At 37.0% G+C, this 22,238-nt stretch overlaps 1 protein-coding gene across 1 annotated transcript in view; it reads right to left on the reverse strand.

Moving 5' to 3' along the window:
* The window catches only part of MGAM (maltase-glucoamylase), a 300,259-nt gene that overhangs the window by 110,842 nt on the left and 167,179 nt on the right, over positions 1 to 22,238 (reverse strand). The window contains exons 32-37 of the mRNA XM_053710109.1: positions 19,250 to 19,378; positions 18,827 to 18,937; positions 18,145 to 18,207; positions 16,265 to 16,399; positions 14,748 to 14,832; positions 7,181 to 7,319 (exon numbers count right to left, since the gene is read on the reverse strand). Of these exons, the coding sequence (XP_053566084.1) occupies positions 7,181 to 7,319; positions 14,748 to 14,832; positions 16,265 to 16,399; positions 18,145 to 18,207; positions 18,827 to 18,937; positions 19,250 to 19,378 (662 nt within the window). The remainder of the gene's footprint in view (positions 1 to 7,180; positions 7,320 to 14,747; positions 14,833 to 16,264; positions 16,400 to 18,144; positions 18,208 to 18,826; positions 18,938 to 19,249; positions 19,379 to 22,238) is intronic.

Raw genomic sequence — 22,238 nt, forward strand, 5'->3', positions numbered from 1 at the left:
TTCACTGGTATTTCAATAAGATTGCTAACTGACTGATTACTTGCAAATTACCAATATCAGCTGTATATCATTTTTTCACATTAAAGGGATTTGAAAGTTTTTAAAAAATGGGAAAGCTTTTCAATAATTGTACAGAGTAGTGCATATTTATCTTATTAAATCAGTGTTTAAATTAATATTTCAGACCCTCAAAATCTATTGTACTTACCATAGTCCCTCCAACTACTACCTGGTCCATATTTTTTTTTTTTTTGTAGTATAGCGAATCACAAGCAATAGGACCTCACCAGAGGTGAATCACCTTTCTGTGAGCTATGGTTTATGACTGGCTGTACTGCCTGATTCATCACTTTAAAAAAACAAAACAAAATCAGCTTTGGATCAGTGGATATGGGGGAGTTGGTTTTGAAATATATTTTTTTAAACATTGCCTTCAATTTGATCCCAATAAATATACACTGTTTACAGTGCAATGTTTTAAAGGCATTCTTATTTTTTAAATGTTGGTGCCGTTTCTGTATATAAATAAACTACCATAAGTTGATTAAATCAATTACATCAAATAAGCAATTCATATCATTACCAATAAATCAAGAAATATAATACATGGATTTTCTTTAAAAATGTTAATGTATTTAGTCTGTTACAAATTATAAAGTAAATAATACAATATTTGTATGTCTTATTTTTTTAAAGCATATTTTAATGAACTATATAAACTATAACCTTTTTTAATACAGTAATTTTAATTGGATATTTTAATATATTTAATATGTTATATAATTGTGTTAAAATATATAACATTATTATAAATAAACGTATCTTTAAAATTACATTTTTAAATAATATAATTTAATTTGACTAAATGCATTATAAAAAATATTTTAATTACAATCTGTTGTACTTTCTAATATATTTTATTAAATGTATTTATTATTAGAAATGATACCTGTCCTCACTCATCAACAAATATTCTCCAGCCCGCCCCCTAAGATCCAACAATGACCTGCTTATTGTGTCCTCTACCATCACCTCCTCTCATGCTAGACTGCAGGACTTCTCTCGTGCGGCACCAACCCTCTGGAAGGCACTTCCTCGAGCTGTCAGACCTGCCCCTAACCTCTCCTCCTTTAAACGTTCCTCTAAAGACCTTTCTGTTCAGGGAAGCTTATCACCCGACTCATTAACAAACTAATTTCACTTAACTAATAGTTGCCCTCACCTATCTCCTCACTAATACCATTCTCACCTTTGCAGTCGCCACCTCCTGTTTCCCATCCTCCTACCCATCTATATTGTAAGTTCCCATGGGCATAGGGCACTCAATCCCCCCCCTGTATTTGTCTGTAAAATGTTGTCTTTTATTGTATTGTTTCTCCATTGTATTGTTAACCTTGTAACCATGGGCAGCGCTGCAGAATCTGTTGGAACTTTATAAATAAAGAATAATATATATATATATCCAATCCAAAGTAAAAGGTACTATCTGGGATTTTCAATAAAGCGTAGCATTTATTTTACAAATTTAAAACAGACATATGTCGGTTTTAAATTTGTAAAATAAACGCTACGCTTTATTGAAAAGTCTAGAGAGTGCCATTTACTTTGGATGGGATACTTATGTTATTACTGACGTGCACCTTGGCTGTTGATATATTTGTAAGACTGTGGTCATCCTGTTTGGAAGTTTTCCTATACAGTGTATATATAGTATATATATATATATATATATATATATATATATATAAAACAGTCATTGATGGTACAGCACTCTCAGTAACAAATTGAAGTACCTTCTTCCCAGGGTGCACTTTAAATACGTGTATACAGTTCAAGAAAGCGAAAAGGCACTCACCAGGACTTGAATTATTTTTCTATTTATTAAAGTGATGTTTCGGGTTTTATCCCGTCCTCAAACCAACAGCAAACAGACATACACTACTTACCAGACTTAAATAAAAGCCTCAGAAAAAAGTAGAGTCAGAAATGTGAGTTTCTGGCTCCAAGAGCAGATTGCATTTATTAGCACTTACTGTCCCCTACATTAGGTATCAAAAAACCTTGAAAAGGAAGAAAATGTAGGTGGAGCAGCGTGTATCTATAATTAAAACCTAACTTTTATTTCAACACTTAAAAAAAGGAAATAATAACATACAATTAAAAACACAAATTCGCGTAGAACTTAGAAATTGGGGTTAAATTGTACCCTTTATTTAGTATTTGGGTGGAGTAACGGAATGAAAGAGGGGTATCAGTGTTCAGATATTATGATACTGAAATACGTTTATCTGAAGAGCTGATATAAGTGTGGATTCTCTTCTATCTCTAACAACTACGTTACTGTATCAAATTATTGATGTGCATACGTGTGGTGTTGCTCTGGATATTATATCTCTCTGATAACACCACACGTATGCACATCAATAATTTGATACAGTAACGTAGTTGTTAGAGATAGAAGAGAATCCACACTTATATCAGCTCTTCAGATAAACGTATTTCAGTATCATAATATCTGAACACTGATACCCCTCTTTCATTCCGTTACTCCACCCAAATACTAAATAAAGGGTACAATTTAACCCCAATTTCTAAGTTCTACGCGAATTTGTGTTTTTAATTGTATGTTATTATTTCCTTTTTTTAAGTGTTGAAATAAAAGTTAGGTTTTAATTATAGATACACGCTGCTCCACCCACATTTTCTTCCTTTTCAAGGTTTTTTGATACCTAATGTAGGGGACAGTAAGTGCTAATAAATGCAATCTGCTCTTGGAGCCAGAAACTCACATTTCTGACTCTACTTTTTTCTGAATCATTGATTCTTGCATAAGCACTCCAGCAAGTACCCACTGTAAAATTGAATGTAGGTACAAACTAGCAGTCCCTATTCACGAGTGTAGTGCGGTTGCAATCTTTTGCGTCTTAAATAAAAGCCTAATGCCCACCCACAGAGCTACCCGCGGCAAACCGAAAATCACAGCACCCATGTGGTACACCTCCACGTCATATGTTGCTATGGAGACCGGACGCCGCTCGGTATCCTCAGTGAAGATAAAACTAAAATACCATTAAAAACAAGAAGGAGACAGATACAGTAAATAATTAACTACACAATACATTATAGTATAACGGCCGGTGGAGAATCATACCGCAAATCCAATATTTCAGTTAACAGCGTACATGCTGCACAGTAACTTCATTGGTCAAGGCTTAATCAATCACGGTATAGTGTATAGCCGACGCCCAAAAAACAGCTGTGTGTCAGAGAGAACATCGCTGATATGGATACAATTGTTGCTTTTGCCGGATATATTTGTGCTGGTCGCAACACACAAGTTTATCTATATAGTAATACAACATAAACATATACAGCAACAATATAACAACAGAAGAAAATCAAATATAGCAAGAGAACAAGAGGGCATGTAGAAGGATGCATTCCAAATACCTAATTTAAATACAATAGCTAAATAGGCAGTAGTTAACATTACATTATATGACTATATCATCATGTACGTGGACTACAAAAATATTGCCAGTCATCAACTAGATATCCAAAACATTACAAAAATTATCATATAGAGATAAAGGCATATTTCTACATATTGCTAGTTGGTACAACATAGTGTTCTAGAACAAAAAACCATAAAAACAACACAAAAAAATATTTTTAAAAATTGGTGAATAAAAGGAAGAATTTTTTTTTTTTTAATAAACCATTCTATGAACGAAATTCAAAAAGTTTATATATGCAAAAATGATACGAAAAAATTGTATTGACAGATTATGAAAAAATGTTAATGAAGAAATTCCTTTTACAAAAACGTACATATATGAAAAATACATATATAACAAACATATATGTAAACATAGCTGAAAAAATATATGAAAAAACATAGTAATTACTATATACAATGGACCAGAGACTCTCATAGATAACAATGCCAATCTAGGTGGACATTAAGGCCCTGTGGTGCCATGGTTCCCAGTTAAAATATCAATCTCGCCTCTCGTAGCAACATTTTGGCACAATCACCACCAAGCATCGGTATATGATCAATAATTATGTACTTAAGATCAGATACTTTATGATTAGCATGTGCGAAGTGCCTAGCCACAGGCTGGTCCAATGTGCCCTTCATGATGGCCGTTCTAATGGCTGATCGATGGTTCACCATCCTCATTCGTAGATCGTCTATGGTCTTTCCAACGTAAAAATTCCACACGCATAGTGCAGAAGATATATTATGAATTGTGTGGTACAGGTCACCCTGTGTTTTATTTCATATTTCTTGTTGGAGTACGGATGTCTAAAGATTTTACAAGTGGAGAGACCCCCGCAGGTGGTACAACCTAGGCAACGATAACACCCCGGCTTGGCTTGGAGCCAGGTGTCTTTGGTGTAGCACTTTCTTGGATCCATTTGGATCAATTGATCTCTTAGAGATCTGGCTCTGCGGTATCCAATCCTGGGTGGAGGTGTCTCATATAATGGGAGGTCTTTATCGGTGGTTATCAGCGACCAATTTTTCCTTAATCTGTTGGATACAATGTGTTTGTCTATATCAAATGTAGTGGTGAACGTCTACCATCATGGGTATCATCATTCTTGGATTGGAGTAGGGCTTGTTGAGTGGTACTAAGCATGTCCTGCTTGATCTCTTTTAGATGCTTATGTTGATACCCCCTCTGGAGAAATTTCTTCTCTATTTCATCCAGTTATTCAACCATGGTTGATTTATCTGAATTGTTTCTCACAGTCCGCTTAAATTGCGAAATTGGCAAGGCTCTTTTTAGAGCTGGAGGATGACAACTCCATGCGTGGAGTAGGGAGTTTCTATCCATCTCTTTAGTAAAAAGGGTAGTACATAAACGTCAATTCTTCTTATAAACCCTTAGGTCCAGGAAATCGACTGTGGTTTTACTGTGTGTTATTTTAAATTTAAGTGATGCATGGGCTAAATTCAAGGTCTCAAACCAACAAATCAGGTCTTCCTCTGTTCCCTTCCACAATAGGAACAGATTGTCAATGTATCTTTTGAATAGGATAACATGCTCATGAATAGAGTGGTACCACCCGTCTCAAACTGGGCCATAAATAAATTGACATAGGTGGGTGCCACATTCGAACCCATGGCCATTCCAGATGTCTGTAGAAAGTATTCCCTTACAAAACTAAAGTAGTTCATCTCAAGGCACATTGTCAGTAGCTCGATGATGGCATCAGTTGGTGGGCCAACATATGGGTACCGGGATAGTTGTCTGGTAACTGCCCTTATTCCTTCTGCATGTGGTATAACAGTGTAAAGGCTGGTTACATCCAATGTAACCAGCAGAATTTCTTCTCCAATCTCAGATAGCTGTTTAAATGTGTTAATCATTGATCCTGAGTCCAACAGAAATGTGTCCATGTTTCTCACAAGAGGTTGTGACAGATGGTCAAGGTAGGTGGCAATTGGTTGCATATTTTTTGTGTTGTTTTTATGGCTTTTTGATCTAGAACACTATGTTGTACCAACTAGCAATATGTAGAAATATGCGTTTATCTCTATATGATAATTTTTGTAATGTTTTGGATATCTAGTTGATGACGGGCAATATTTTTGTAGTCCAAGTACATGATGATTTAGTCATATAATGTAATGTTAACTACTGCCTATTTAGCTATTGTATTCAAATTAGGTATTTGGAAAGCATCCTACATGTCCTCTTGTTCTCTTGCTATATTTTCTATTCTTCTGTTGCTATATTGTTGCTGTATATGTTTATGTTGTATTACTATATAGATAAACTTGTGGGTACTTAGGATTATGTGTTGCGACCAGCATGAATATACTTGAATGCAATTTTGCACTAATATCCAGCAATAGCAACAATTGTATCCATATCAGCAATGTTCTCTCTGACACACAGCTGTTTTTTGTTTTTTGGGCGTCGGCTATACACTATGCCGTGTTTGATTAAGCCTTGGCCAATGAAGTTACTGTGCAGCATGTATGCTGTTAACTGAAATTGTGGATTTGCGGTATGATCCTCCACAGGCCGATATACTATAATGTATTGTGTAGTTAATTATTTACTGTATCTGTCTCCTTCTTGTTTTTAATGGTATTTTAGTTTTATCTTCACTAAGGCTACCGAGCGGCGTCCGTCTCCATAGCAACATATGACGTGGAGGTGTACCACGTGGGTGCTGTAATTTCCGGTTCGCCGTGGGTAACTCTGTGGGTGGGCATTAGGCTTGTATTTAAGTCTGGTAAGTAGTGTATGTCTGTTTGTTGTTGGTTTGAGGACAGGATAAAACCCAAAACTTCACTTTAATAAATAGAACAATGATTCAAGACCCGGTGAGTGACTTTTCTCTTTCTTGAACTATATATATATATATATATATATATATATATATATATATATATATATATATATATATGTATATATATATATATTTAAATTAAATTAACTTTAGTAAACTGAGGCATACACAACTATACTTAAAGGGGCAGGCATTGTAATCTAAAGAGAACATCAGGTGATGGTTTTAGTAAGCAAAACCAGCTACTTAAATTACAAAAATGCAATTTCCTATAGATTTAATATTCTGGAGTAGGTATAATAAGTCATTTGGAACACATTATGGGAAATTAAATATTATAGTGCAGTGCACATTGAAAGCTTTGATCATCTCTATAATGAATTTAGAAAAGCTATAGTCAATGCAAGCTTTCACTACTTAGCAAAGCTTACAATCAGATACCACTACTTGGCTGGCACTACTATGCACGCTTCTCCAGTTGTGATCTCTTGTAATGTGTTTACGTACAGTGTGCCACAGGATTACAGGCAATTTTTGAATTTTGGATCTGAACCATAGCCTTTAAATTGATCTTTTTTTACTTAAAAAATAAAACTGAATAATCATATGCTACTCTTTTTTGTTTTTATAAAACCAACTTGTTAACTTGAGCCATATATGCAGCAAGATAACCCTATACAACATAAGATTTGTATTTTATTTGTATAATGACAACAGATTATACAAATCTAGGGACTATGGAAGAGCACAAAAGTTATACTGTTTTAGTCTGTTATCATAAGTTATGTTTTGTTTTGTTTACAGGCATAGCAGTTTTTGAAGTGGATAAAAATTAATGTGATGTTGAGCAACTATTGAGACTTACTCATATGTTGGTTTTGAATGTGACCATCCATAAAGATTGTGAACATCATAATGTCTTACAGGCGTTCCATCTGGAAGATGTTGCTGGCTATCCATACATAAGGTCTTGTGACTCAGTCCCATATCTCTTGATTCCAAGTCTAAAAATAATAAGAGGTGTTTTTTATGAGTTTGACATATTTTGATGATTGAAGCATATATGAAATTCTAATGTGCATCCTGGCAGCTGAAGGAACTACAGTATCTAAAAATGAGAGCTTGGTTTTGGTGTTCGATTATATGATTTTATATATATATATATATATATATATATATATATATATATATATATATATATATATATATATATGCATTGGAGCCCTTTCCAGTCAAGTGGATGAAAACAGGAAAAAATCATGTATATGCAATATTCATTTTTATTAAAGTGTTATACTATATATTTACATTACATATTTCACATTCCAGTGATCTGCACATAGCAGAATATGTTCAAAGTATTTATAAATTGTTATTCTTATATATATATCTGTATATATCTATACCTATATATAATTATAGATAGATAGATAGATAGATAGATAGATAGATAGATAGATAGATATTGTACCAAAATACCATTATATATGTAGAAATATGTATTTATGAATAAATAGAACATATTCTTCTATGTGAAGAACATTGGAATATGAAATATTCATATTTTCATGTCTGACTAGCGTACTTGAGAATATGAGATCATGCTTGTGTATCAGTAGTGTGTTTTTTTTTTTCTCCATTGACTTCTACAGGGGAATGTGTAAATCTGTTGTAAATTTTCTAAATTAGGCTACCCGTAGCGTACAAAAAGCTTATTTTTGCCGGAGTTAGTAGATGAGTTGGAACATTAAATACCGCTCCACTTGTAATCTGGCCCTTAGCATTGTATTAGACAGTGTTTATTATCCTTTTTTTTTTGTCTGGTATACATTTTTCTTAGAGACGCTTTAATATCTTAAAATGCCTATGTCTGCCAATGATTCTGTTGATGCAATTCAGTCATAAAAAAAATAATTTAAAGTGACATTGTACACTAGATTTTTCTTTGCATAAATGTTTTGTTGATGATCCATTTTTATAGCCCATCTGGGAGTGTTTTTGTAAAAATCTATAGTTTTGCACATTTTAAAATAACTGTCTTTTCATATGCAGGGAAGGGGGAGTGTCTGCTGTTCCTGTTTTCCCAGTCTAATTTCATCAACAGTGTTAAACTGAGAGCTTCTAAGTAAGTTTTTAAAAGGTTTTATAGTGGATTTTTAGATCAGTATCAATGCATATTCTTCTTTATAGTAATGTCAATTACATGCGCTTATATGAAAATTGTTGTGCGCTGTCCCTTTAATTAAACTTATATATATATATATATATATATATATATATAGACAATATTGTGTGTTACAAAAATGTTTGCTTGTATGTTTATCCTATCCGTAAGGGAGAATATCATTGGTAATTAGGTATGTATTTTTTTTTTAGAGGGACTCAAAATTAAACTTTCATGATTTGAATAGGGCATGCAATTTTAAACAACTTTCCAATTTTTTGTTATCATCAAATTTGCTTTGTTTTCCTTGTATTGTTTGTTGAAAGCTAACCCTAGGTAGGCTCAAACTGATTTATAAACTGCTAAAAATTGCCTCTTTTCTCAGTGCATTTAAACAGGTTTTCACAATTAGACAGTGCTATTTTATGTGTGTTATACAGAAAACATTGTGCTCACTCTCGTGGAGTAATTTAATAGTCAGCACTGATTGGCTAAAATGCATGTCTGTCAAAAGCACTGAGATAAGGGGGCAGTCTGCAGAGGATTAGATACAAGATAATCACAGAGGTAAAAGTGAATTAATATAACAGTGTTGTTTATGCAAAACTAGAGAATGGGTAATAAAGGGTTATCTATCTTTTTAAACAATATTATTTTTCAAGTAGACTGTCCCTTTAAAGGGACATGAAACCCACATTTTCTCTTTCATGGTTTAGAAAGAGCATGCATTTTTAAACAACTTTCTAATTTGCTTCTATTATCTAATTTGTTTTATTCTCTTGATAATCTTTGCTGAAAAAAAATCTAGAAAGGCTCAGTAGCTGCTGATTGGTTGCTGCACATAGAAGCCTTGTGTGATTGGCTCACCCATGTGCATTGCTATTTCTTCAACAAAGGATATCTAAAAAATTAAGCAAAATAAATAATAGAAGTAAATTGGAATGTTGTTTAAATTTGTATTCTCTATCTGAATCATGAAAGAAAAATTTTGAGTTTAGTGTCCCTTTAACTATGATAAGTAATTCTGTGTGACATCCTCAGATAAGAGCTTTGGCCCCTTAGAGTATCCGACATCCAAGTGGATGTCAATATGCCATCGTTTGTGCGTAATCTTGCTAGTGAATACAAAATAGGTCAAAGATAATTAAGTAGCAAACATACATAATATCTGTTTCTTTCAATCATTGTACATTGTTAAAGTGTAACGCCTAGATTTATAGTTCTGCATTAGCTGTCAAAAGCAGCGTTAAGGGGTCCTAATGCTGCTTTTTACCGCCCGCTGGTAATTAGAGTCAGTCAGGAAAGGGTCTAACGCTCACTTTCAAGCCGCAACTTTTCCATACCGCAGATCCCCTTACGCCAATTGCGTATCCTATCTTTTCAATGGGATCTTCCTAACGACGGTATTTAGAGTTTTGGCTGAAGTGAGCATTAGACCCTCTACCGACAAGACTCCAGCCGCAGAAAAAAGTCAGGAGTTCAGAGCTTTCTGGGCTAACGCCGGTTCATAAAGCTCTTAACTACTGTGCTCTTAAGTACACTAACACCCATAAACTACCTATGTACCCCTAAACCGAGGCCCCCCACATCGCCGCCACTCTAATAAAAAATTTTAACCCCTAATCTGCCGACTGCACACCGCCGCTATCTACATTATAGCTATGTACCCCTAATCTGCTGCCCCTAACATCGCCGACACCTACATAATATTTATTAACCCCTAATCTGACCCCCCCCAACGTTGCCACTACCTTACCTACACTTATTAACCCCTAATCTTCTGACTGGACCTCACCGCCACTATAATAAATGTATTAACCCCTAAACCGCCGCACTCCCGCCTCAAAAACCATATAATAAATAGTATTTACCCCTAATCTGCCCTCCCTAACATCGGCAACACCTAACTTCAAGTATTAACCCCTAATTTGCCGACCGGACCTCGCCGCTACTCTAATAAATGTATCCCCCCCTCTCCCCCTCTCTTTTGTGCTCTCTACCCCCTCTCTTTTGCGCTCTCTCTCTCCCCCTCTCTTTTGAGCTCTTTCCCCCTCTCTTAATGGCAAAGGGTTCTAATGCACTTATATATATATATGTGGACATATATATGTATCTGTTTATATGTGTATATATGTCGGTAAATAAATATATAAACATAGAAATACATTAATATATATGTACACATATATAGACATATATATACTAGTCCTAAAGCACGTTCACATCGGCCATTTTTTGCAGTACAGCGGTCCCACCCTTTGCGCTCTCTCCCTCCCCCTCTCTTTTGCTCTTTCTCTCTCCCCCTCTCTTTTGCTCTCTCTCTCCCCCTCTCTATTGAGCTCTCTCCCCCCTCTCTTTTGAGATTTCTCTCTCCCCCCTCTCTTTTGCACTCTCTCTCCCCCCTCTCTTTTGCGCTCTCTCCCCCCTCTCTTTTGCTCTCTCTCTCTCTCTCTCCCCCATCTCTTTTACGCTCTCTCTCTCCCCCCCTCTCTTTTACACTCTCTCTCCCCCTCTCTTTTGTGCTCTCTCTCTCCCCCATCTCTTTTGCGCTCTCTCTCCCACATCTCTTTTGCTCTCTCTCTCTCGCCCATCTCTTTTGCGCTTTCTCCCCCTCTCTTTTGTGCTCACTCTCCCCCTCTCTTTTGCACTCTCTCTCCCTCTCTTTTGAGCTCTTTCCCCGTCTCTTTTGCGCTCTCTCCCCCCCTCTCTTTTGCACTCTCTCCCCCTCTCTTTTGCTCTCTCTCTCTCCCCCCTCTCTTTTGTGCTCTCTATCCCCCCTCTTTTGCTCTCTCTCTTTTCCCCCTCTCTTTTGCGCTCTCTCTCCCCCTCTCTTTTGTGCTCTCTCCCCCCTCTCTTTGTGCTCTCTCCCCCCTCTCTTTTGCTCTCTCTCTCCCCATCTCTTTTGCGCTCTCTCTCCCCCTCTCTTTTGAGCTCTCTCTCTTCCCCATCTCTTTTGCGCTCTCTCTCCCCCTCTCTTTTGAGCTCTCTCTCTCCCCCTCTCTCTCTCCCTCCCCTCTCTCTCTCCCCCCTCTCTCTCTCCCCCCTCCTCTCTCTCTTCCCCGTTTCCTCTCTCTCCCCCTACTCTCTCTCTCTCCCCCTCCTCTCTCTCTCTCCCCCCGCTCCTCTCTCTCTCTCCCCCTCCCCTCTCTCTCTTTTACCCTCCTCTCTCTCTCTCTCTCTCTCTCTCTCCCCCCTCCTCTCTCTCCCCCCCCTCCTCTCTCTCTCTCTCTCTCTCTCCCCCTCCTTTCTCTCTCTTTCTCCCCTCCTCCTTTCTCTCTCTCTCTCCCCCTCTCTCTCTCTCTCCCCCCTCCTCTCTCTCCCCCTCCTCTATCTCTCTCCCTTCTCTCTCTCCCCGCCCTCCTCTCTCTCCCCCTCTCCTCTCTCTCTCCCCTCCTCTCTCTCTCTCCCCTCCTCTCTCTCTCTCCCCTCCTCTCTCTCTCCCCTCCTCTCTCTCTCTCTCTCTCTCTCGCTCTCCTCCTCTCTCTCCCCTCCTCTCTCCCCTCCTCTCTCTCTCTCCTCCTCTCTCTCTCTCCCCCTCTCTCTCTCTTTCACCCTTTCTCTCTTTCTCTCTCCTCTCTCTCCCCCCTCTCTTTTGTGCTCTCTCTCTCCCCCTCTCTTTTGCGCTCTCTCACCCTCTCTTTTGTGCTCTCTCCCCCATCTGTTTTGCTCTCTCTCCGCCTCTCTTTTGTGCTCTCTTTGTCTCTCCCCCCTCTTTTGCTCTCTCTCCCCCCTCTCTTTTGTGCTCTCTCTCTCCCCCTCTCTTTTGCGCTCTCTCCCCCCTCTATTTGCGCTCTCTCCCCCCCTCTCTTTTGCTCTCTCTCTCCCCCATCTCTTTTGCGCTCTCTCTCCCCCTCTTTTTTGAGCTCTCTCTCTCCCCATCTCGTTTGTGCTCTCTCCCCCTCTCTTTTGAGCTCTCTCTCTCCCCCCTCTCCTCTCTCTCTCCCTCCCTCTCCTCTCTCTCCCCCTCCCTCTCTCTCTCCCCTCTCCTCTCTCTCCCCTCCTCTCTCTCTTCCCTCTCTCTCTCCCCTCTCCCCTCTCTCTCTCCCTTCTCCTCTCTCTCTCCCCGTCTCCTCTCTCTTTCCTCCTTCTCCTTTCTCTCTCCCCCCTCCTCTCTCTCTCCCCCCTCTCCTCTCTCTTTCCCCGCTCTCCACTCTCTCTCCCCCTCTCCTCTCTATCTCTCCCCCCTCTCCTCTCTCTTTCCCCTTTTCTCTCTCTCTCCCCCCTCCTCTCTCTCTCTCCCCTCCTCTCTCTCTCTCCCCCCTCTCTCTCTCTCCCCCCTCCTCTCTCTCTCTCTCCCCCCTCCTCTCTCTCTCTCTCTCTCTCTCCCCCCTCCTCTCTCTCCCCCCTCCTCCTCCTCTCCCCCCCCCCTTTCTCTCTCCGCCCTCCTCTCTCTCCCCCCTCTCCTCTCTCTCTCCCCTCTTCTCTCTCTCCCCTCCTCTCTCTCCCCTCCTCTCTCTCTCCCCCTCTTTCTCTCTCTCCCCTCTCTCTCTCTCCCTCTCTTTTGTGCTCTCTCTCTCCCCCCTCTCTCTTGCTCTCTCTCCCCCCTCTCTTTTGCGCTCTCTCTCCCCCTCTCTTTTGCTCTTTCTCCCCCCTCTCTTTTGTGCTCTCTCTCCCCTCTCCTCTCTCCCTCCCCTCTCTCCTCCCCTCCTCTCTCTCTCCCCCCCTCCTCTCTCTCTCTCCCCCCTTCCCTCTCTCTCTCTCCCCCCTCCTCTCTCTCTCCCCCCTCCTCTCTCTCTCTCTCCCTCCTTTCTCTCCCCGCCCTCCTCTCTCCCCCTCTCCTCTCTCTCTCCCCTCTCCTCTCTCCCTCCCCTCTCTCCTCCCCTCCTCTCTCTCTCCCCCCCTCCTCTCTCTCTCTCTCTCCCCCCTTCCCTCTCTCTCTCTCTCTCTCTCCCCCCTCCTCTCTCTCTCCCCCTCCTCTCTCTCTCTCTCCCTCCTTTCTCTCCCCGCCCTCCTCTCTCCCCCTCTCCTCTCTCTCTCCCCTCCTCTCTCTCTCCCCTCCTCTCTCTCTTTCTCTCTCCCCTCCTCTCTCTCTCCTCCCTCTCTCTCTCTCCCCTCTCTCTCTCTCTCTCTCTCTCTCTCTCTCTCTCCCCCCCTCTCTTTTGTGCTCTCTCTCTTGCCCTCTCTTTTGCACTCTCTCCCCCCTCTCTTTTGCGCTCTCTCCCCCCTTTATTTTGCTCTCTTCCCCTTCTCTATTGTGCTCTCTCTTTCTCTCTCTCCCCCTCTTTTGCTCTCTCTCTCCCACCTCTCTTTTGCACTCCCCCCCCCCCCTCTCTTTTGCTCTTTCTCTCTCTCTCCCCATCTCTTTTTGTGCTCTCTCCCCCCCTCTCTTTTGAGCTCTCTCCCCCATCTCTTTTGTGCTCTCTCCCCCTTTCTTTTGCGCTCTCTCCCCCTCTCTTTGCGCTCTCTCCCCCCCTCTCTTTTTCTCTTTCTCTCTCTCTCCCCCATCTCTTTTTGTGCTCTCTCTCCCCCTCTCTTTTGAGCTCCCTCCACCATCTCTTTTGTGCTCTCTACCCCTCTCTTTTGAGCTCTCTCTATCCCCCTCTCCTCTCTCTCCTCCCTCCCTCTCTCTCTCCCCTCTCCTCTCTATCTCCTCTCTCTCTCCCCCCTCTCCTCTCTTTCTTCCCCCACTCCTCTCTCTTTCCCCACTCTCCTCTCTCCCCCCTCTCCTCTCTCTCTCCCCCCTACTCTCTCTTTCCCCTCCTCTCTCTCCCCTCCTCTCTATCTCTCTGCCCTCTCCTCTCTCTCTCTCCACCTCTCTCTCCCTTCCTCTCTATCTCTCTCCCCTCTCCTCTTTCTCTCCCCTCCTCTCTCTCCCCTCTCTATCTCACGACCGCGCCAGACCATGCCCCCTTCGCTGCCATTCATGCCCGGCCACGACCCCTTCATGTCGACCACACCCCTGCTCATGCCACTCCCACTTCTACCACAGAACAGCTAGAGAGTAGGACTCAAAGGCCAGGTGTGTTTGTCCTCATGCTGTCTCTACTGCGCATGACAGCTTCGGACAAACACACTTGGCATTTTATATAATAGGATATATATATATATATATATATATATGCACACACATACATCTTTAGCAATGTATCTGTATGTATCTCTATGTTAAAGCCCTCTAGTGGCTTTTTTTTCCTAACACCTGAGATCTCATATCTTTTATCCCTTATAACTTTTTTGTATAATATTTTAATAATAAAAGAAGGAGAAGAAGAGCAAGGGAAAGAATGAAAAGGAAAATGATAAGGAAAAGACAGCAACAATGACTTACTTGGCATATATGGAGGTTTGTTCAGTGTTTCATTTTTACAGCCATTTACTGATCCATGCACAAAGCTAGCAGGCTCATTCATATCCTAAATTAAATATCATATAACAATTAGATTAAAATTATATAATAAAAGAGATGAATGTTTTAAGTGCTTAATAAATATTACATCATACTAGTCTTACTACATTTTTAAAGGAAACTAAAATGAAACTTGTTTATTTCCGGAGTACATAAGTCTTGAAATTGAACATATTTTTATTTGTTTTATGGCAGTGGTAAACTCAAAGGGCAGGTAGACAAAAATATATTAAAGTAACTTATTAGCATGTATAACCACACTCAACAATCAGTCCCGTAGATCATCTCAAATAAAGATGGTTTAAAGCAGTGATGGCCAACTTCCTAACGCAAGAGGGCCGCAGATCAATATTTTAGAAGCGTTAAAGGCCACATATAAATTTATAGCTATTCAACACACATTTAATTACATATTAACTAAAAATGTCCAGGGGTACAGGGCCTGTTATCCCCTCAAGTTGGCTTTTTTGAGTTGTGGCCACCATATTTAACCACCCACCAGAAATACACAAAGTACACGTTTTTAGTTTTTGCTGGGTCCACAAAAGAATATGACTTGCAGTTTTAGTTGTGAGGTCACAACAAACTAGTGCAGATAGCTACATGTGGCCCATACCATACCTAGTTTAAAGCAAGCAGTGGCCCATGGTAAGAGCCCTCAACCTTTCACAGTTTGTGTAACTGCTTTTGATGACTGTACATTGTAACTATTTACCAACATAATATGTTTATGCATTTTAAATACATGTTAATAATGTCTGTTTTATTGGAAGAGGTTATGACAAATATACATTTTAGTCTGGGGGCTTAATTATCTTATCATCTGCATCAGTGTTGATCATATGATGTCCTGAAACAATTATGTTTTTAGGTTTTTGTTTGAAGAGTTTTAGGCTTAGAGAATGTCTAAATATGCAAAATGATTCCATATAAGAGAAGTAGAAGTTTTGAATGAATGAGAAAAGTTTATGAATAGTGGCACCTCATATATCTATGGAGGAGCAGATTGATTGCCAGGCTAAAATATATGGATGTGGGTGCTATAAAGGTTGCAGTGTAATTCAAATTAATTTCCAATAAGTAACTTAAATAGAGAATAGGAAAGGTTAAAAACAAACCCTTAGGGATATTAATTGTCAAATGAAAACAAATAAAGATGAAACCAGAGAATAGAAACTGAAGAAATAGGTATAAGGAGAACCAGAAAAGACCAACAAAATATCTAATGTGAAAAAAAAACATCAATAGTATCAAATATGTTTAGGAGCAGATGAAAATAGAACTGTCTTTTAGATTTGATTGCAAAAAAAGGTGTGTAGCATTTCTATATGTGGGTAGATAGATAGATAGATAGATAGATAGATAGATAGATTATGGATGGATATATATAGATAGATAGCTATATTGGGAGAAAAGATTGAAAGTTTTGAGAAACTTACTATCCAGAGTCCGTCAAACCTAATACTTTTTTCAGGGTTTGTAGGGTTTTCTCTAAATTCTCTGATTTCTCGATGCCACCACTTGGCAGTTTGATTTAGGAAAAAGTCAGGAAATGCTGCATAAGCTCTGTAAATCTATGCAAAACAAATAAATATAAAGCATTACAATTACAGCAAATAAAAAAAAAATAATAATCGCAAGTGGAGTGCATAATCTAATCCACATATTATATTGCATGATTTTTTTTATGTATTTACAACAACATTAGAGAAAATTTGTTATAGATTAAAGATTATCAGTCTGAAGTTAAAGTACCAATGGAATTTTATATTTGTACAGTACATATCAGCACTGCCATGGGAACAAAGTAAATGTTTTGTAAAGATTTAAAGCTTAGTTTTACAAACAACAATTTTATATTATTTTGTTTTCTCAGGTACATAACCCTTAAAAATACTCTGCAGTATGTTTATTTCATGTCACTCAAACAATGACTGAAGAGAATATTAAAGGGTCAGGAAACTCTTGCATCTCTAAAACCAATCAAAAATCATAATTTTCAGTGGTAAATTAAATAAAAGAGACCAAGATAAATTATACAAGTGCATTGTATAGTCCTATTCTATTTATAAAAAAACATTTGTGTGGAATGTAATTGTAATTTTGTTATTTAAAGGAATCCTTAAAGGGACAGTCAAGTAAAAAAAAAAAATCAATTTTCAAATAGGGAATGTAATTTTAAACAACTTTCCAATTTACTTTTATCAACAACTTTGCTTTGTTCTCTTGGTATTCTAGTTGAAAGCAAACCTAGGAAGGCTTATATGATAATTTCTAAGCCCTTGAAGGCCGCCTCTATTTTATTTACTTTTCACAGCAGGGGAGAGCAAGCTCATGTAGGCCATATAGATAGCATTGTAATCACGCTCGTGGCTAGTGGCAGACACTGCACTAATTGGCTAAAACGCAAGTCAATAGATAATAACTAAAAGTCATGTGATTAGGGGCGGCCAGAAGATGCTTAGATACAAGTTAGTCACAGAAGTAAAAAAGGTATTAATATAACAGTGTTGGTTTTGCAAAACTGGGGAATGGGTAATACAGGGATTATCTATCTTTTTAAACAACAAAAATTCTGGTGTTGACTGTCCCTTTAATTCAAAGACAAAAAAGGTTGTGCCAATGTGTGGGTGTTAATAGCACAGAATTGGTTATCACCTTTATCACCTCCCGTCTTCTTTAGTAAATCATTTTAGTGAAAGCTGTTGTGAGACTTTTTACCTTAAGATTTTCAACTTAACATTATTTTTAAATATTACAGAGTTCTCATCTCATATTATCTCTTTATCCTTCATCATAACATTGCTTAAATGTATATACATACTGATTATATTTTAGCTTCAAGTTTAATGTAGACTGCTTATTAACATTTTGATTGTTTGTCTTGATATATTCAGTATTAGGGGTAAAAAATACCCGTTTATCATGTTTCTTTATTTTAAAATGTCTATCTGGGACTATTTATCAAATGTGATTAAACTCTAAATGTAATAATTAAAAGAAAATACAATTAATAAATAGAAATACTGAAATGTGAAGGATGTATCACTCACAAACTTTAAATTTAAGTGAAGCTAACAGAAAATGAATGTATGTGTACAATTGTATTTATTGCTTGCTGGATGATAGAGAAACACCCACAGAAAAATGTAAATTATTCAGCATAAGAATATTTAACGTTAATTAAAAAAAACAAAACACTGTTATACATGAAATATGTTGAAAAGAAAATCACTTTCACTCAATTTATGTAAATTTTTCACTTTCTTTAGGAACGACCTCAAAGTTCTCTTATTACAAAAAAATATATATTATGTACCTCTACTTGAGTATCCCAATCAAATGTTTCGTTAACCACAACACCGGGCAAATCTGGCCACACCTGCAATTAATAAAAATATTAAATTAATCTAGTTTGTACGTGTATTGACAAGAAAAAAAATGCAATAGAATATTATTTTTTCTACACATATATTAAATTATATTATGATTTCTTCTGGAAGGAAACACAAATATTTTTCCTTAGACCTCACTATAAGCTTTATTATCTAACTAAAGCATTATTTATTATGATTAAAATATGTTATTATATTATTACTAAATTATACAGTACTTAATTAATAACTTCTATAATATTAAAAAAATGTCTAAGTGTATGCACATGCCCCTGCTTTAATAGCATACAGAAGCATTCAGTTTATAAAAAAAAAGATAGATAGATAGATAGATAGCTAGAAGTGTCCTCTTTCGACTAAAAAAAAATTGACTAAAATGTCCATTTAATGACGCACTATATTGATACGCAGTTGTACATTCAATTATGTACCATTTTGTAATTTGTCACTATTAATTTAAAAACATTACACTTTTTAAATCATATTCCCATAAATCTAGCAGTTTCTTTAAAACTATTTATTTTTCTAAATTTAATGACTATTTGTGAAATTTGTAAAGTTACTGGCTCTGCAGTAAAATACCAGTTGTGTGGCCAATGTTTATACCTTTCCCCAAACAATTCCACTGCCATCATCCCATTTGATGAACACATCATCAGCAACTCCTCTTGTAAAAGCAGGGTATGGCTTTGTTTCATTTCCTGCTATGGCCGGATCCTGAAGATAACAAGCAGAAGAAAATAAGAGTTTAAAAAGCAAATGATCAGAAAAAAACATTTATTTGTTGATAATTCTGTCATTAAGCTACATTTACTAAGCTGTGGATTAAATCTCATAGCTGGTGTAGTTAAACCACCACAAACTCATTCATTTTGGGAGATTGACAAATCCTGCTCACATGGACTTGGTTGATCGACAGCTGGGAAAACATGATCTGACTGCTGCATAGTAGATGAAGCCCATAGTAATAACAGTGTGTAATAAAAAAACAAAACAAATGCTAACAATATATAAAACAAAAAAACTTACAAGTAAAACGATAAATCTCATTCCTTCTGATCTTATTTTGTCAACCAGAGAGGGAAGTCCTGTAAAGTTGGGGCTTAGTGTGAAATCCATCTGTCTCTCCATGTAATCAATATCAGCATATTGCACATCCTGTGAATTAATGATAAAAGACACAATGATGTACTCATTTCTTAGTATTAAAGTTACATTTTATTTATTTATTTATTTTCTGTTACTGGCCACCTTTTGTGATTCACATTTAATTTTTTTTTTTAGGGTGGATAGAATGTATATTTTAGAGAAAGCAATGACCTTTATAAAGAATAATCTTAAGTATAAGGAATGTTCTGGCAATGACTAACTCATGTACCACTATTTATTTAAATATATTTTTGCCATGTTACATGTCTTCTACAACACAATCACTACATATAATTATATTGAGCAAAAGGTAGAAAATACTATGTATTTGCAATAATATAAGTTTTCATTTAAATCTAATAAAAACAGGAAATGCCTGGACATATGTACAAAACAATCAGCTGTGCTCTCCTATTATTTTGATAACTTTGCTAAAACTAATGACGTTGTTCTAGATTCAATAAAACCTGTTTGTGAAACTAACATCTCACAAAGAACTTGCTGCAACACCCCAAGTCGAATTGACAAATTCATAAATATTTGTACCCGTCCTTCATCAGAACTGCAAGTCTTGAGATCAGCTCCAATGAAGTCATTAGAGCTACTTCTATCATGAAATCATTACATTTCCATCTCATAGGACAACTAAATATCTTTATAAATATGTTTTATCAAACAAATAAAAATGAATAAAAACCAGCACCCTCTACAAAATAGTTTGCTTTGACATATGCATAAAATAAAAAATGAAAACAAGTCAAGAAAAATAAAATTAAACAAAAAAACAAGTTGTCACATAGCAAGACATGATTGACAAACAAGATAATTCATACGGTTTATGTAAAAAATCCAACCGCCACTCAAGATCGTCCGAGAACCACCTTAAACCCCACAGTTAGACTCTAATTTATATTGTATGCTCTGTCTGACTCACAAAATACATTTTTTGTGTTTCATATCCCTTTAATAGCAGGAAAGCTCAATGGGGATCAGTAGAAATGGTAGGTAAAATGAGCTTCAAAGAATTCCGAGCATAGTTTTAACTTAACAAAGATGCACCTCAGTAGTCTAGAGAGTATCCATGAATCCATCCAATTATCAAAGGTAATTTTGTAAATAATGATATGACATCTTACATGGCCAGTGATATCACTATTGAACCATGTAACATCAAACCGTGACATTGACTTAGAATTAACAACCTAAATTTTAAAACTGAAAAATAATACAAAGTCTACTTGGGTTCTTTACAAGATACATTTTAAAAAATATTTTGTTGTTCTCAAAAAATTGCTACAATAATGCATTAAAATAGATTTTTACATATTCTCAAGGATAACTTCATGTCAAAATGAATAAAGGAGCCAACTAGGACTAAAGCTATGTTGGATTTAGTGCTATCAAACAATACATATATCATATCAAACTAGAAGTCAAAAAATATTTGGGTAACAGCGATCATAACATGGTCACGTTTGAAATCAATTTCCATAAGCAGTGTTATATAGGTTTCACTAAGACTTTTAATTTTAAGAAAGCAAAATTCAAGAATTTAAAAATTGTCGAATTACATAAATTGAAACAAAGTTCTCTATTAAATTGGGACAAAGCTGTCTATTAAATTCTCTATTCAAAATTCAAAGGATAAATGGGTAAGATTTAAAACTTTGTTAAATAAATACACATATCAATACATACCACATGGCTACAAAGTAAAATAAACTAATTCAATGTATCTAAATAAAGATGTGTGAAGAGAAATTAAGAAAAAATGCAGGACATTTAAATTATTCAAAGAAAACAATACAGACTCAACAAAAAAGCATGGAAATTAGCCAAAATTAAAAATGAAAGATTAATTTCAATGAATTCTAAGTCAAACCCTAAAAGATTTTTAAGTACAATCTAAGAAGAAAAATACATGTACATTAAAATTTGTGAAGGGTGGTCACACTTGATCCCCTTCTACCCCCTCTTCACCCCTTTTCCCCTCTATCTCTACTGTCCCCTTTACTTTGTTTTACTCCTATATCTCCCTCTACCCTTTCTCCTCTCTTGATAAGATATTTATTAAGTTTACATAATCTTAATTGAGATTAATGATATTGAAACCAACTACAATGGCTGCATCAACAAGGAAGATTCCTGGAAAATTTAACAAATGGGCATTCAGTCGAAATTCATCATGTTTTGTATATCATACTCTATGAACAAGTATGTCATTATGTTGTAAAACCCAAACTATGGCCTATTGGACTAAATCCAATAAAAATTAATATACAAAATGTGTGAAGGATAGCATGATTAACAATGACAGGGAGAAGGCTGAGGTACTAAACTAGTTCTTTTTTTCAGTATACACAATAGAGCAACCAATGAGAGAAACTTTGAAAAAACTAGAACATATAAGCCCATACCATTGATGAGGTTATCTCTAGAAGATATCAGAAAAAACTGGATAATAAATAAAACTCCAGGCCCAGATGGAATACACCCAATGGTTTTATGGGAAAATAGCACTGTGATAGCAAAACTTCTACTCTTAATTTTTCAAGACTGGAAAGCAGGGCTGATCCAGGAAGTTATAGACAAGTAAGTCTGACATCAATACGGAATAAGGGATTATATTGATGAGTATAAACAAGATCATGAATTCAAATCAGCATGGTTTTATGAGAAAAATACAGAACATACAACAGATATGTAATTCATTGCGCTACGGAAGGTACTAATTTATAAAGCCACCGGTGTAGAGATTCCTCCTGAAAATTCCACAAGGAAACAGAAATGCAAATTGAGATCATATGTGTAATAAAACATAGACAATCTCTGTACCGTAGCACTAGAAACAGCTGAATATATATGTAGT

This window comes from Bombina bombina, chromosome 4, assembly GCF_027579735.1.
Source record: "Bombina bombina isolate aBomBom1 chromosome 4, aBomBom1.pri, whole genome shotgun sequence".
Classification (NCBI taxonomy): domain Eukaryota; kingdom Metazoa; phylum Chordata; class Amphibia; order Anura; family Bombinatoridae; genus Bombina; species Bombina bombina.